At 42.6% G+C, this 14,356-nt stretch overlaps 1 protein-coding gene across 1 annotated transcript in view; it reads right to left on the minus strand.

The window, feature by feature from the left end:
• The window catches only part of CTNNBL1 (catenin beta like 1), a 161,543-nt gene that overhangs the window by 47,677 nt on the left and 99,510 nt on the right, over positions 1 to 14,356 (minus strand). The window contains exon 11 of the mRNA XM_081257772.1: positions 8,707 to 8,888. Coding sequence (XP_081113898.1) covers positions 8,707 to 8,888 — 182 coding nt within the window. The remainder of the gene's footprint in view (positions 1 to 8,706; positions 8,889 to 14,356) is intronic.

Consider the following 14,356-nt stretch of genomic DNA (forward strand, 5'->3'; position numbering starts at 1 on the left):
AAGCAACACTGATTTATGATTAAAAGAAGAATTAGAAGAGTACTGCATATGATTTAATTTTCAGAAACCATGGAAAAATCTTAGCTTAAAATCCTAGTAAGGCCATGTACTAGCTGTGTCTTCGGAAAATGACAACTTCTTTATGCCTCAGTGTTCTCACCTGTAAAATGTAGGTAATAATCCATGGCTCACAGGGTTCTTGTGAGGATTAAGTGAAATGATATAATGAATGCTTTCACCTGATAGGTTTTTGCCTATCAGAGTACTCAACAAAAAAAGCCCCCAGTGGTAACATTAGGAAGCATATCATAGTAAAGATTATGTGTTGAATTTTAATAAACCAGGTTATTATAAACCAGGTTTAATAAACCAGTTAATTACTGCCTAGCCCCTAAGTTATTTCCTCATTTTGGCACCACCTAATGCTAAAGAAATAACCTAAAAAGGTTTGGCTATTTCTCGACTGCTGCTTCAACATTCCCGGTATTTGTTTTACTTCTATAAAGGAGATACACTGCACACTAAACTATTTCTATAAAACTTAATCAAGATTATAAATGAAAACTAACAGAGTTCTATTGACAAAATAATAAAGTAACAGTGGAAAACTCTATATCCAAAATAAGAATTCAGCTAATGCTGCCACTAAAGAACTAAGTTTCTACCTGGCAAAATGAAAAACGCAAAAGAAAAACAGTGATAGATGTTTCTCCTTCATCCTTTCCACCCAGGCCTTCAATATCAAAATTGAGTTTGTGCTAAATTAGCTGAAATAGTCAAAATAATTAAAATTAGTACTCTACCTATGACCTATAAAAATTGGGGGGAGTCCTTTTTTACTATAACACAATAAAATAACTGTAAGAACAGCAATAACTATTAACATTAATGAATGCTTACCATGTGCCAGGTACTGCCCTAAGCACTGTACATATATTAACTCAGTCAATCCTCACAACAGCTCCGCAGGGTCCTTCAAGGTCTGGCTTCTGCTTAACTAATCTAAGCTTCTGGCTCCATGCTCTTTTTACCAAGGGCTGGTGCCAGACTGGTCTCAGAGGGTACTCATGGCAAGCTTAATAAAACTACATATCCACCAGCATTATGCAGACTGGTGGAACCAGAAACTCTGAGAACATGTCCCAGAAGGCTACATTTTATTTTATTTTATTTTTTTTATTTTTTTATTTTTTAATTAATTAATTTATTTATGGCTGTGTTGGGTCTTCGTTTCTGCGCGAGGGCTTTCTCTAGTTGTGGCAAGCGGGGGCCACTCTTCATCACAGTGCGCACGCGGGCCTCTCACTATCGCGGCCTCTCTTGTTGCAGAGCACAGGCTCCAGACGCGCAGGCTCAGTAATTGTGGCTCACGGGCCCAGTAGCTCCGCGGCATGTGGGATCTTCCCAGACCAGGGCTCGAACCCGTGTCCCCTGCATTGGCAGGCAGACTCTCAACCACTGCGCCACCAGGGAAGCCCGAAGGCTACATTTTAAACAAATTTCCAGATGATTCTGAGGGGCAGCTAGTTTAAGGCTCACTGTAGTCTGTGCCTCCCACCTTTTGTTTTATACACGCTGCTTTTTTCACTTGATATTCCTTCACGTGGCTAACTCAGACTTAAGGTTTGGCTCAAGAGCCACATTTCTAAGGTGGAGTTGTTTCTAACCTCCACCTGTTCTCTCACCACCTAGGTTAGATTAGGAGCTCCTGCTCCGAGCTCTCTTCTACCACTTTACCTTGTAATATAAATACAGGTTTCCATGTCTCCCTAGCTGCACTGTGAGCTTGTTCACCTTCCATCTACAGCACCAAGCCTGGCACAAAGAAGGGGCTAGTGGTTTGTTTAATGAAAGAATGAATGAAGCCTCACTGACCTACCTTTAGGGCTCTTATCCATGAAAGAGACCCTCTGCAAGAGCATCAAACTGAAATAGAAGGGTGCAGGACCTCATTCAAGGTGATGAATCTTGACAGGACCAGCACAATCAGGATTATAACTGAGGGTCCAGATTAGTAGGCCATCATGATAGACTGGCTGTCCCATCTCTTGGTAGCTCCTGTTATGACCCAGCCTCTCTACATATGCAGTCCTGGTGCACAACTGGGCTTCACACCCACGAAAGCCAAGGAGTTTTGCTCCCTACATATAAACATGAAAACTGAGAGAGGTAAGGATGACTATTTTTGAAAGGAGGCTGACACGCAGCAACTATTTTACCATTTATTAAATGTCCACTTGCTAGAGACTATGTAGGATGCTCATAATCATTATTCTTCACACAACAATTTGAGAAAGGTTTTATCTGCCTTGTTGATTGAAGAGGAATTCAAAGTCCAGAAAGAATAACTTGTCTAAGGCCACCAGCTATTTTGGGGGTAGAGCTGGGATGTGAAGCCAGGTTTGTCTCCTACAAAGACAATCCTCCTCCCCCTACACTGTGCTGCCTCTGGATACCAACCAGGAGACCACTGGAGCCACCTTGGTGTTAGAGGAAGCTTTAGAAGCAAACCTAGGCTCAAATTCTGCTTGTGTCACTCACTTGCTAGAAGGTATTTGGTAATGAACAAACTCTTTGAGACTCATCTGTAAAAAGACAGAAAGATAGAAATGCCTAGTTCATAAAGTATATACACCTGTAAAGCCCTCAGTATACTCGTAGATGCTCAATAAAATGTGAGTTGGCCACTAACCTCCTCCCACAAAAGAGAAGAGCAGTTTTCCAGGATGGTAAATACATCCTTTGTTTCACTGTCTTCCTCAGTGGCAAACAACTATGCTGTGCTCTACTTGGGAAAGGCCCGTGGGTTAATCCTTATATGACTGGAACCAGTTAGCAAACCAGATGTGTAACACTCAAAATCATCCCCTCAAGCCTGATGAGAGGAACCCTAAGTCCAAACACATTGCTTATTTCAGCATCCTTATATTTTGTCATCTGAGGTCAGGAATGAGACAAGCAGCTGGAGGGAGAAAAAAGAAATTGATCCAGGAACTATTCAGTTATAAGGTTTTCAGATAGCGACAAAAAAACAACAGCCAGACATTTCCATCCTCGTTTAACATAAAGCCCCTGGTACCAGATGGCTTAATGCTACTCTTAAAATTAAATACCATTTACTCTTCACTTGTTCATTATTCTGAGCACTACAGCCAACTCTTTGGGATTTTTAAGCTTGGGGAATACAAAAGGAGGGGGCGAAATCTTTGAATTCCTGTTTACATGATGTGGAGAAGTGGGGAGCTGGGGTTCCCTAGTACATCCTCTATGGGAGAGGTTTTTGTCTTACATTCCACATAAGACTGGCATGTTTACGGTCTACCCCTATGAATGGCAGATCCAGGGAGAAAAAGGATTTTTTTCTGTGGGTACTTCTAAAACTACCAATAAAGTAGAAGGAAGAGGAACACAAATGGGAAACCTATCCACAACCCAGCCACTAATATTAATGAAGCAGGCACTAGGCTAATCATTTGATCTGTATTATTTCATTTAATCCTCGCATAGTAGCCTTATGAAATAGATTCCAATATTATCCCAAATTTACAGTTGAGGAAATACAGGCTCAGGGAGGTTAAGCTACTTTTCCAAAGTCATAGAGCTAGTAAATGGCAGAACCAAGACACCAACCCAAGTCTTGTCTTGTGCATGTGGGGAATATTAGAGTTAAGCATGGTGTGTTGATTTCTGCCTTGGGTGCCATTTACCAGGACAGGAAAAGCAGAAGAGACTTGGGTGATGAAGGAATGAGTAAGGTTTTGAATGAGCTGAATTTGAGTATCCGGTGCAGTTGTCTTCTGGTTAATTAGTTGTGCTGATTAGAGCTTGTAAGAGAGAAGGCTGAAGAGTTGGGAATCAGTGGCAAAGAGATAGAGGTTAAAGCTGCAGGTAGTAGATGAGATCAAGGAGAGTATGGGGAGTAAAAAAAAAAAAAAAGAACTGGGGGAAGACACTGCCAATCCAGACAGACAAAAATGAATGCTTGAGGGACAAAAGGATCTGGAGATTCGGAACACTGGGAAAGAGCAGCTCCCCCAAGGACAAGCATTCAGTTTTATTCCTGTCACGTGTTAGGTCTGTTAAATTTTGAACACAGTAGGAGCCCCAGTAAAAGTTGGCCCCAAACGATGCCATGTCATTACCACAGCCCACCATGGACACATTAAAAATATTTCTTTTTTGCCTATGTTGGCTAAACTCCCTTCTTTTCTGACTGCAGGAAAGGTTTTGCTATTTCCCTCTCCTAAGCCTGGTAGGTGGTGGGAGCTCTGGTCTGCAATTCCTCACCGTTAGGAGTCCAAGAAGCACCAGGCAACTGTATACCACCTGACCTGGGGAGTCCATGAGAATCACCTACAATTCTCTGCAGATGACAGAAAAGTATTCTTTAAAGCAGTGACCTGTTATCAACTGCTGTCATTGTTGATGAGGTAAGATGTGTGCATATGCCTAGCATGCACACACACACCTACACACTGCTTGGTAGCTCACCCCCTTAAAGCTCATAATAACCTCTAGGGGAACCATGCTGAAACAGTGCAATTAACTAGAACTGCTATAAACTCAATAACTCACCTACCTAATGAAGCAATACAAGGAAAATTGGACCTATTTTAATAAGAATTTTTAAAAGAGACGAGAAGTAAAGGTCAAATGCCATTTCTGGATCCCAGCTCTTTTCTTCCTCCCTCATATTCTGAAGCAGTTAATTCCAAGGAGACAATATATACTGTGCTATTCTTTATAAAACCAAGGAGGCAGCCAATCATGCTATTGCACCCAAGGGCAAATTTTTTCCTTCCAACCCATCCCCCAATTCAAGTGCCTCCCCTGATCTATTTCAGAAGGTTTTATTATGCAAAACTGAATGGATTTCAATTATGGTAATTCTTTTCCTTCTCCATCCCAACTCACAAAAGAAGAACTACATTACCCACAATTCTAGGTTATAAGGGTGGTTTCTGCTTCTTCCCTCCTCTCTAGAGTCAGCTTAATCTAGAGACTGTCCTCTCTCAAAGCTCTTTTGTTGGCTTTAGGAACACGTTGTTTTTATGCCGCCCCACTATTTAGCATATCATGACTCCTGACATTCCCGTCAATGAGTTTGCCCATTCTCATGCAGCAATCGTACAGCGATTAGACCACAGGCCGATAACACCCACACTCTCCCAATCCTCCCATACCCAAGGTGTAGGCAGTCTCTTTGCCTGGCTTCCCAGTGACCCCTTGGAAGAATGGGTATGTGTGACTAAGGTCAGGGTGGGCAGAACTGGAGACAGATTTAGTAGAGGAGAGCACTTACACTTCTTGAAGTGCCTACTCTATTCTAGAGCCTGTGCTAAGTTAATATCTGTCACCTCACCTGACCCTCACAATCACCCTATGTGGTAGATCTAGCATTTTACGTAAGGCTCAAGTAAGGCTCGGAGAGTTTAAGAGTTAACCCAAGATCACGTGGTTGACAAGCAGTGGATCATTCTGTACCACACCAGGCTATATTGCTACCATCGGAGTTTGGGGAAGATTCTAAGTGATGACAGGGGCTGAGACTGGACCAGGATGAACTTAACCCTGATATGTGACAAGCCCCTGAATCTGACAAGAAAGGGAAGCTTACAGGGCAACCCTCCAGAGGTTCTGGACGGGCAAGCTGATTCCCAGCCCATAGTCCTTTATTAGGAGTTGCTGGATTACCACAAGAAGCTTGTCATAGGGTGGCCTCACCTATAAGGAAGTTCCATCCATAACATGTCTCTTAAAGGCATAGCTCTAAAGGAGGGGGGAGGAGTTCTGCCATAATTTCTAAGCCCATGAGACAAGGAAAAACTTAAGGCTAGGAACCCACTTGTTTTGCTTCCAAACAAGCTGGTCACCCCAGGTGTATGACCAACAACTGTCAACTGTATTGATTCAACCTTGCAAGGTTCTGGGGAGAGCCCCAAATCCATGTCTGTCTTTAATGAGCAGTCTTTTAGGGAAGCAGTTATCCATTCATGCAGTCAGTAAATATACACTCTGTATCTACCACATGCCAAGCACGGGACTAGGCCCTGGGATGCAGAGGTGACAAGACTATTGGTTCCATAATCTTAAGGGCTATGAAGTCAAAGTCCTGGGTCCAAGAGTCTACTTAATAGGAGGTTCTATTCAAGCCTAGGAGCTCATGTTATGTTTCCCTGAGAAAGTGACATCAAAACTAAGGACTAGGGCTTCCCTGGTGGCACAGTGGTTGAGAGTCCACCTGCCAATGCAGGGGACACGGGTTCGTTCCCCGGTCTGGGAGGATCCCACATGCCGCAGAGTGGCTGGGCCCATGAGCCATGGCCGCTGGGCCTGCGCATCTGGAGCCTGTGCTCCGCAACGGGAGAGGCCACAACAGTGAGAGGCCCGTGTACCGCAAAAACAAACAAAAAAAACAAACAAAAAAACTAAGGACTTGAAGGATAACTATAAGGCAGGCAAGCAGACAGGTCAGAGAAAATTGTTACAGATGGAGGCAAGAGCATGGTAGAAACCTGGGGCTGGGCATCTTTGCAAATATTTCTGATGGTCTGAGCTACCGTGCTCTAGCTTACCACACAAACCTGGTCCACTTCCTTCAGAAAGGTCAGCACATAGAGAGCAACCCAGAAGACAGGACAAAGAAACCTTGCACAAGGTGCCCCTGCTTTGCCCTGCCTCCATCCTCACCCCACCACCATGGCCAGGAGTAGGAGCAGGGGTGGGAGAAGGGCCGGGGCTGTGTTTTCTCCTTGGGGGTCACTCTTTGGGTGCCGGTGTATTCAGGATGCAGAGCTCATCCTCACCAGCCATTACAGTCCAAACGTGCCCTCCAGGAGCTGTCTTCCCGATCCACTGCCCTCACTAATATAATGTTATCAAATTCCTAATGTGGGTACTCTAAAGCAAATGTACTGTTACCAGCATGCCACCAGGCACATTTTTCAGAAGGAAAACAGCTACTCACTGAATCTGTCATTTCTCTTCTCAGCACCATGCACACAGAGCAAGAGCCTGCTAAGGGCTGTTTCCCTTCACTTTCTTCAAGCATGCTCAAAATGTAGCATCAAGCCTCTCAATACAACCCAGCAGGTCAGCCACCCACAGTCCTCGAGGAGTTTCCTGGATTATAGGACAAAGCCTTGACAACTAGGGCCTGTGCCTCAGGATCTTAAGGTACAGATATCAGAGCTTCTAATTCACTAGTCTAGTTTCCGCATCTTACAGAGCAGGAAGGAAAACGGCAGATGAGAGAAGTTAAGCCAAGGGTCTAAAGTCACAGAGCTATTTAGCTGTAGAACCACAGCTTGGTTCCTTTCTTAGCTGATTTCCTTATCTTAAAAAACAAGGATACCACCATCTACTTCATGGGTAAGGCCCAACTAAGATAGCATATAATGCAGCAGCACTAGGAATGTGGCAGGTTTTCAATGAACAGTGACTGTCTCTAAAATTTTATCTCCTCGCTCTCCAATACCACCCATTCCCTCTCCCATGGCCTCATTTTGCTGAATTTCCATTGAGGAAAGAAAAAAGATCAGCAGTAGGCTTAACATGTTCACAGCTGGTGTTTGGTCAGTCTCTGGTTTGAGGTGAACTGAACTCTCTACATGTTCTCACATCTCTAGTCCATAGCTCTTCCCCTGCCAGACTTCCTGCTGTCTCTGGAGAGCTGCTTTCATCAGAGAAGGTATCACTGGAGGTGACCACTGAAGGCATCCTCTTCACCTTTAGCCACTCCAAGTTGGTACAGACTAAGTCAAGTCAATTTGAGAACTGATAGACAGGAACTCCCAAACTTTTACCTAGGAGGGTAAGGAATGCAAAAGATCCTGCAGATACCTATGCCGTTCTACTAATCATGATGAAAAAAAATCAAACCATGGGACAGATGTTAACTTCTGACAAGACAACCAACTTAGCCAGCCAATCAGCCCAGGTCCTCGTCCTTCACACACACCACCTCCTCGTCCCCCTCTTAGCACCCTCCCCATACTTTAAAATAACCACCCAACCATGTAAATTCCCTGGTGCAAGTATCTGTTAGCCTCCAACAGAACCGTCAATGCTCATAAATCCAGGGCCCTCCAGATTGCACTGCGGCTATTTACTGGGGAGAGGGATGCAGCAGGCCACTAGACAACAGCAGGAAGAGAATGGCCTAGCAGTAACTACTCTGCTTACAGCACCGCAATTCATGGCATTTTGCTGGGAGTATGCACCATCAGGGAGGAGAATCATAAAAAGGGGAACCTGGGCTGTAAATAGTTTATTTCGGCAATTCCTAATGGTGGCTGAATCACATTTTAATACAGAAATACATGAAAGCACTACTCTGGCGGTGACATGTGTTGCCACCTCATTACTCTTTTCAAAAGGGTCTTCCATCAGAGACACTCCTCGCTACAAGTTATAGTGAAGAAAACAAAACCTTCACACACAGACTTATTCACAGGCCAGAAGGGAATGGAACCACTAGGATTCAAACAAGCAGAGAACCAGTGCAACAAAGGCCATCAGTGATCAGGGGTCTCTGGGTTGCTTTTCCACGCACAGAAAATAAGCAGGTAAAAAAGAAAAAGGTAGCACACTTCCGCCTAAGAGTCAACTCCTCAGCTGCATGACGGAGTTTTTCAAAGTAGCCCTCATTGCCTCCCATTTCTCCTAATGCATCTTCATTAGGCTGACTTCTCCAGTGAACCCTACCTTCATGCTCCTTCTCAGTGGTTCCCACTTTCTTGATCTTCCTGGGAGATTTCATAAAAAGGGGAAAGATGGTTCGTAAGCCAAGAATATCAACAAACTTATGGCAATTGTCTGTGCCCTCGGGTCCAATCATGGCATGGTCCAGCACTTTCAGGGCACTGCTCCGGGAGATCTTCTTTTCTCTGGGAACAAAAGAGGTTTTCATGAGTGTGTTCTAGTCTTAAAAAAAAAAAAGTGTATTTACTGCAATACTCATTACAATGGAAAAAAGAAAAATAAAAACAAAACAATTAAAATGTCCACCAGTAAAAAAATTATTACACTGTAGTATATCTACATGGAATTGTTAACACTTGTTAACAATTAGGAGCGTATGTGCTAGAATGAACAAGTTCTTATGGCCAGAATGATAAGCACAAAAGATAATATTCAAAATTCTGTATGAAGCATTATCTCAATTATGTAAAACATATGCATTAAAAGAGACTGGAAAGAAACAGATCAAGATACGAACATGTTCAAGGTGGTACGATTATGGGTCACCTATTCTTCCTTTTTCTTTCTTTTTAACAGCTTTATCAAGATATAATTCACGTACCATACAACTCACCCATTTAAAATGTACAATTCAATGAATTTTAGAATATTCACAGGTATGTGCCACCATCACCATAGGCAACTATAGAACATTTTCATCACCCTGACAAGAGATCCTCTACTCTTAAGCTACCATCCCTCTACCCTCCCCATTCCATCCTAGCCCTAAACAATCATTGATCTACTTTCTGTCTCTATGGATTTGCCTACTCTGGACTTTTCAATTTAAATGGTATCATACAATACTTAGTCTTTTGTGACTGACTTCTTTCACCTAGTATAATGGTTTCAAGGTTCATCTATGTTGTAGCATGTATCAGTAGTTCATTCTTTTCTATGCTTGAGGAGTAGTCCACTGTATGGAAATGTCACCATTTATCTATCCATTCATCCATCATGGACATTTGGGGTGTTTTTACCTTTTGGCTATTATGAATAATGCTGCTATCAACATTCATGCACATGTTTTTGTATGGATATATGTTTTCATTTCTCTTGGGTATATGTATACCGAGGAGTGAAACTGCTAGGGAATATGGTTGAGGAACCATCAGACTTTTCCAAAGTGGGGCTACATCATTTAAAATTCCCATTAGCAGCATATAAGTGTTCTGATTTCTCCACATCTTTATTAACACTTATCATCTGACTTTTTGGTTCTAGCCACCCTAGTGGGTGTGAAACGGTATCTCACTCTGGTTTTAATTTGCATTTCCCTGATAACTAATGATGTCAAGCATCTTTTCATGTACTTATTGGCCATTCATATATCCTCTTTGAAAAAATGTCTATTCAGATACTTTGCCCATTTTTCTCTTTTTTTTTTTTTTTTTTTGCGGTGCGCGGGCCTGTCACTGCTGGGGCCTCTCCCGTTGTGGAGCACAGGCTCCAGATGCGCAGGCTCAGCAGTCATGGCTCACGGGCCCAGCCGCTCCGCGGCATGTGGAATCTTCCCAGACCGCAGCACGAACCCGTGTCCCTTGTATCGGCAAGCGGACTCCCAACCACTGCGCCACCAGGGAAGCCCTACTTTGCCCATTTTTAAATTAGCTTAACTAGCTTTATTATTGAGTTGTAAGAGTTCTTTATTCTGGATACAAGTCCCTTAACAGATAAATGATTTGTAAATACTTTCTTCCATTCTAGGCGATATTTTTTCGCTTTCTTGACAGTGCCCTTTGAAGCACAAAACATTTTTTTCTTCTGCTGTTTGCGCTTTTGGTGTCATAGCTAAGAAACCATTGCCAGGGAATTCCCTGGTGGTCCAGTGGTTAGGACTTGGTGCTTTCACTGCAGTGGCCTGGGTTCAATCCCTGGTCGGGGAAATAAGATCCTGGAAGCCATGTTGTGCAGTCAAAAAAAAAGGAAACCACTGCCAAACCCAGTGTCGTGAAGATTTACACCTATGTTTTCTTCTAAGAGTTTACTAGTTTTAGTTCTTACATTTGGATCTTTAATTTATTTTGAGTTAATTTTTGTATTCACTATTAAAGTGTTAATGATGACAAAGCATGCTATCCTGGGTCAGAATAGCCAGCCAGAATTGGGTCCCAGTGAGTGGAGGAAAGGAGAGTAGATAAAAAGCTTGCTGACAGTGCCCTTTGGTGCTAGACCATGCTGGTATACCTGAGACTGTTCCATTTTTAGCACTGAAAAGAAAGTACAGCATCCTGGGAAACCCCTCAGTCCTGGGCAAACCGAGATAGTTGGCCATCCTACGTGGTGCCAACCTCAAAAGATCAAGGATGTATTGTGAATATTCCTACCTTTATTCCCCTTGCTATGGGGAATAAACAAATCAATCAAAACAATACAAGATACTCACAGATGACATTCAACCCAACTACTGAGTTTAACAGAAAAAAAAAACAGGCTTCTACTAAGCACTTGCCTCCATACAGCAGGCACTACACTAGCTGCTAGGAATTATAAGCTCCCTGTCTTTAGCCAATTTAAGAACCGGTAAATAAAAATAATTTCAAAAGCCTAAAGCTGGGGCTTCCCTGGTGGCGCAGTGGTTGAGAGTCCGCCTGCCGATGCAGGGGACACGGGTTCATGCCCCAGTCCGGGAAGATCCCACATGCCGCGGAGCGGCTAGGCCCGTGAGCCATGGCCACTGAGCCTGCACGTCCGGAGCCTGTGCTCCGCAACGGGAGAGGCCACAACAGTGAGAGGCCCATGTACCGCAAAAAAAAAAATAAATAAATAAATATGACCAAGGGTTAAGAAGATGACTAAGGGGAGGTGGGCAGGAACAGGTCATGACAGGCCCTAGATGTGCTGCCAGGGAACCTGGGCTCCATGTTGTTGACATTGAGAAGCCATGAAATGTTCAAGAAAAGGAGGACTCTACACAGGTAGATTTTAGAAAGCTTAACCTGGCAGTAGTGTGATGAAGGGACTGGAGCAACAGAGCTTGGGGTCAGTAAGCATATTTAAGAGAATATGACAAGAGTGTAAGTGAAAACGACAGAGTTCTGATCACTGCAGTGGTATGAGAAAGGCATATTTGTGAGACATGAAATCTTAAATATCTGGAGCAGGGTAAATAAATTTCTAAATTCAATAGGAAGGGTATTTTTTACACCAAGATGAAATTCTAAAAGGAGAGTAGACAAATAATATATATGTTTTCACTGCAGCTGGACTTGAGCACCCTACTCTACAAACTTAAATTTACAAAGGTTATGGCTAGGGCAGATAACCATGTGAGCAGAAGTTAGGAAACTGAAATACAATATCCTTACTGTTTAGTCACTCAGAAAAAGTCCTCTTGAAATGAATTACAGTCATGTAACAGGGCACCTTCCGTTACCATGCAGCATACATTCAAACCATTTCACATATAACAGAATTGCTTGAAATGCTAAAGGTAAATGACGCTGGTTTCGCCAAGTCTCTTTTTTTCCCTGCCTAAGCAAATTCAACAAACAAAAGATCTTAAAAGTAAAACCCTTCTTCAGGTAGGCAGTGTAAGACACGTTTAAAGGGGGCAGTAATTGCATATTGATCAGGCAAGCTGCATGGAGGTGAACGTTGGAATACTCACTGGGCTCAAGTTCAGGCTTTTAGCAATCAATAGCTGTTTGGCCTTTCTTGGGTTGACTTTATTTGAAATATTTATTCTACTTGAGGACAAGCAGTTTATCTTAGTCTTGGCTGGGTTCATCAGGTTGTTGATCATGCCAGGACCAATGTGAACGCTGGCCTCTATAACCTGGGTGGTTGTGGGAAATGACTGAGTCACCTACTGCTCCCTCTTCTGCCCAGGTGAGCCTTCTGATGAGAAGGAAAGGTGAGGAGTGGGAAGTTTCCGTTGTTGCTTTAATTAGCTTATTCTTCTTTATTATACAGAAATACTTTTGTAATGAACATGCATTCTGAGTATAATTTTTTTGCTCTTTCATCAAATATAATATTTATGAGGCATCTAATAGGTGCCAGTTATTAGCTGAGGATGTAGAGAGAGGCACAGCTCATGCTTCTGAGGAGCTCAATTCACAGGGGAGACAGATGTGCAGACAATGGAGAGCCAAGTACTACAATGGAGGTGTACACAAAGTAGAACACGAATGCAGGAAGGAGGGCTGACTATGAGTCAGGGAGGCTTCACAAAGCAGATGATGCCTGAACCAAGCTTCACTGGATGTCCCTCCCAGACAGGCAAAAAAGATAAGGGTATTTCAAGCAGAAGGAAACAACAGCACATGCAAAGGCATGAGTAAGCATGGAACATTCAGGGAAGTGGTGCATGGTACTGCTAGAATATAAAGAGCACGAGGGGCAGCAGCAAAAAATGAAGCCTGCTGGGCTTCCCTGGTGGCACAGTGGTTGAGAGTCCGCCTGCCGATGCAGGGGACATGGGTTCGTGCTCCGGTCCGGGAAGATCCCACATGCCGCGGAGCGGCTAGGCCGGTGAGCCATGGCTGCTGAGCCTGCGCGTCCGGAGCCTGTGCTCCGCAACGGGAGAGGCCACAACAGTGAGAGGCCTGCATACCGCAAAAAAAAAAAAAGAACAACAGAACAAAGGAATAATTCTATGCCATAAACTTGGAAAACAGGTGAGATGGACAAATTCCTAGGAAAATATATTTTCCCCAACTCAAGAAAAACAAAAAAATCTGAATGGAGAGCTAGTTAAAAATCTCCTCCCAAAGAAAACTCAAGGTCCAGAAGGTATCACTACCAAGTTATACAAAGCATTCAAGGGCAAAATAGTTCCAATTTTACTTAAACTCGTATAGAAAACAGAAAAATAAGGAACATTATTCAACTCATTTAATAAGGCTAAAACAAACAATTAACAACCTCTGACAGCAAAACTTTTCTGAGAGAGTAAAATTACAGGCCAAGCTCATTCATACATATAGGTATAATATTCATAAATAATATACAGAATCCTAGAAAACATAAAAAAGATGGGCTCATTCCAGGAATGCAAGGTTAGTTCAATATCAGAATATTCATTAATGCAATTTTCACTATATTAATATTAAAAGATCATCCAATAAATGTAGGAAAAGCATTTGATAAAATTGATAGATCAATTATGTGAAATCTGTGACAATTAGAGAAGTTTCCTTAATCTGATAAATGCTATCTCCAAAAAACTTAGAGCAAATATTATACTCAATGGCAAAATGCATTTCCTTTAACACCAGGAACAAGACAAGTTTGCTCTTTATCACTACTCATACTCAATGCTACACTAGAGGTCATAGCTAGTAAAATTTAAACACACACACACACACACACACAAGTTAACAAATTACTAAAAAAGAAATATGATAGAAAATAATCTTGTTTCCAACTATTAACCGCTACTCTCTAAAAGAGGCATATACCCAGTGGTTTGAAACTAAAAGTTCAGCTAGCTCTCCAGAAAAAAAGTGCTGATTTGTTGTGTATGCCAATTTACATGGTGTAAATACTCCCATCATAGTATATTTCAAGTCACCAACATGATCACTAAACGCAGTGTTGGAAAGAGTGGTGTACAAGCAGCTTTCATGAGCCTATATGAGCCAGCTCTAACACATCACTGCTTATACAC

This window comes from Mesoplodon bidens (genome assembly GCF_964165515.1).
Source record: "Mesoplodon bidens genome assembly, chromosome: 15".
Taxonomy (NCBI): domain Eukaryota; kingdom Metazoa; phylum Chordata; class Mammalia; order Artiodactyla; family Ziphiidae; genus Mesoplodon; species Mesoplodon bidens.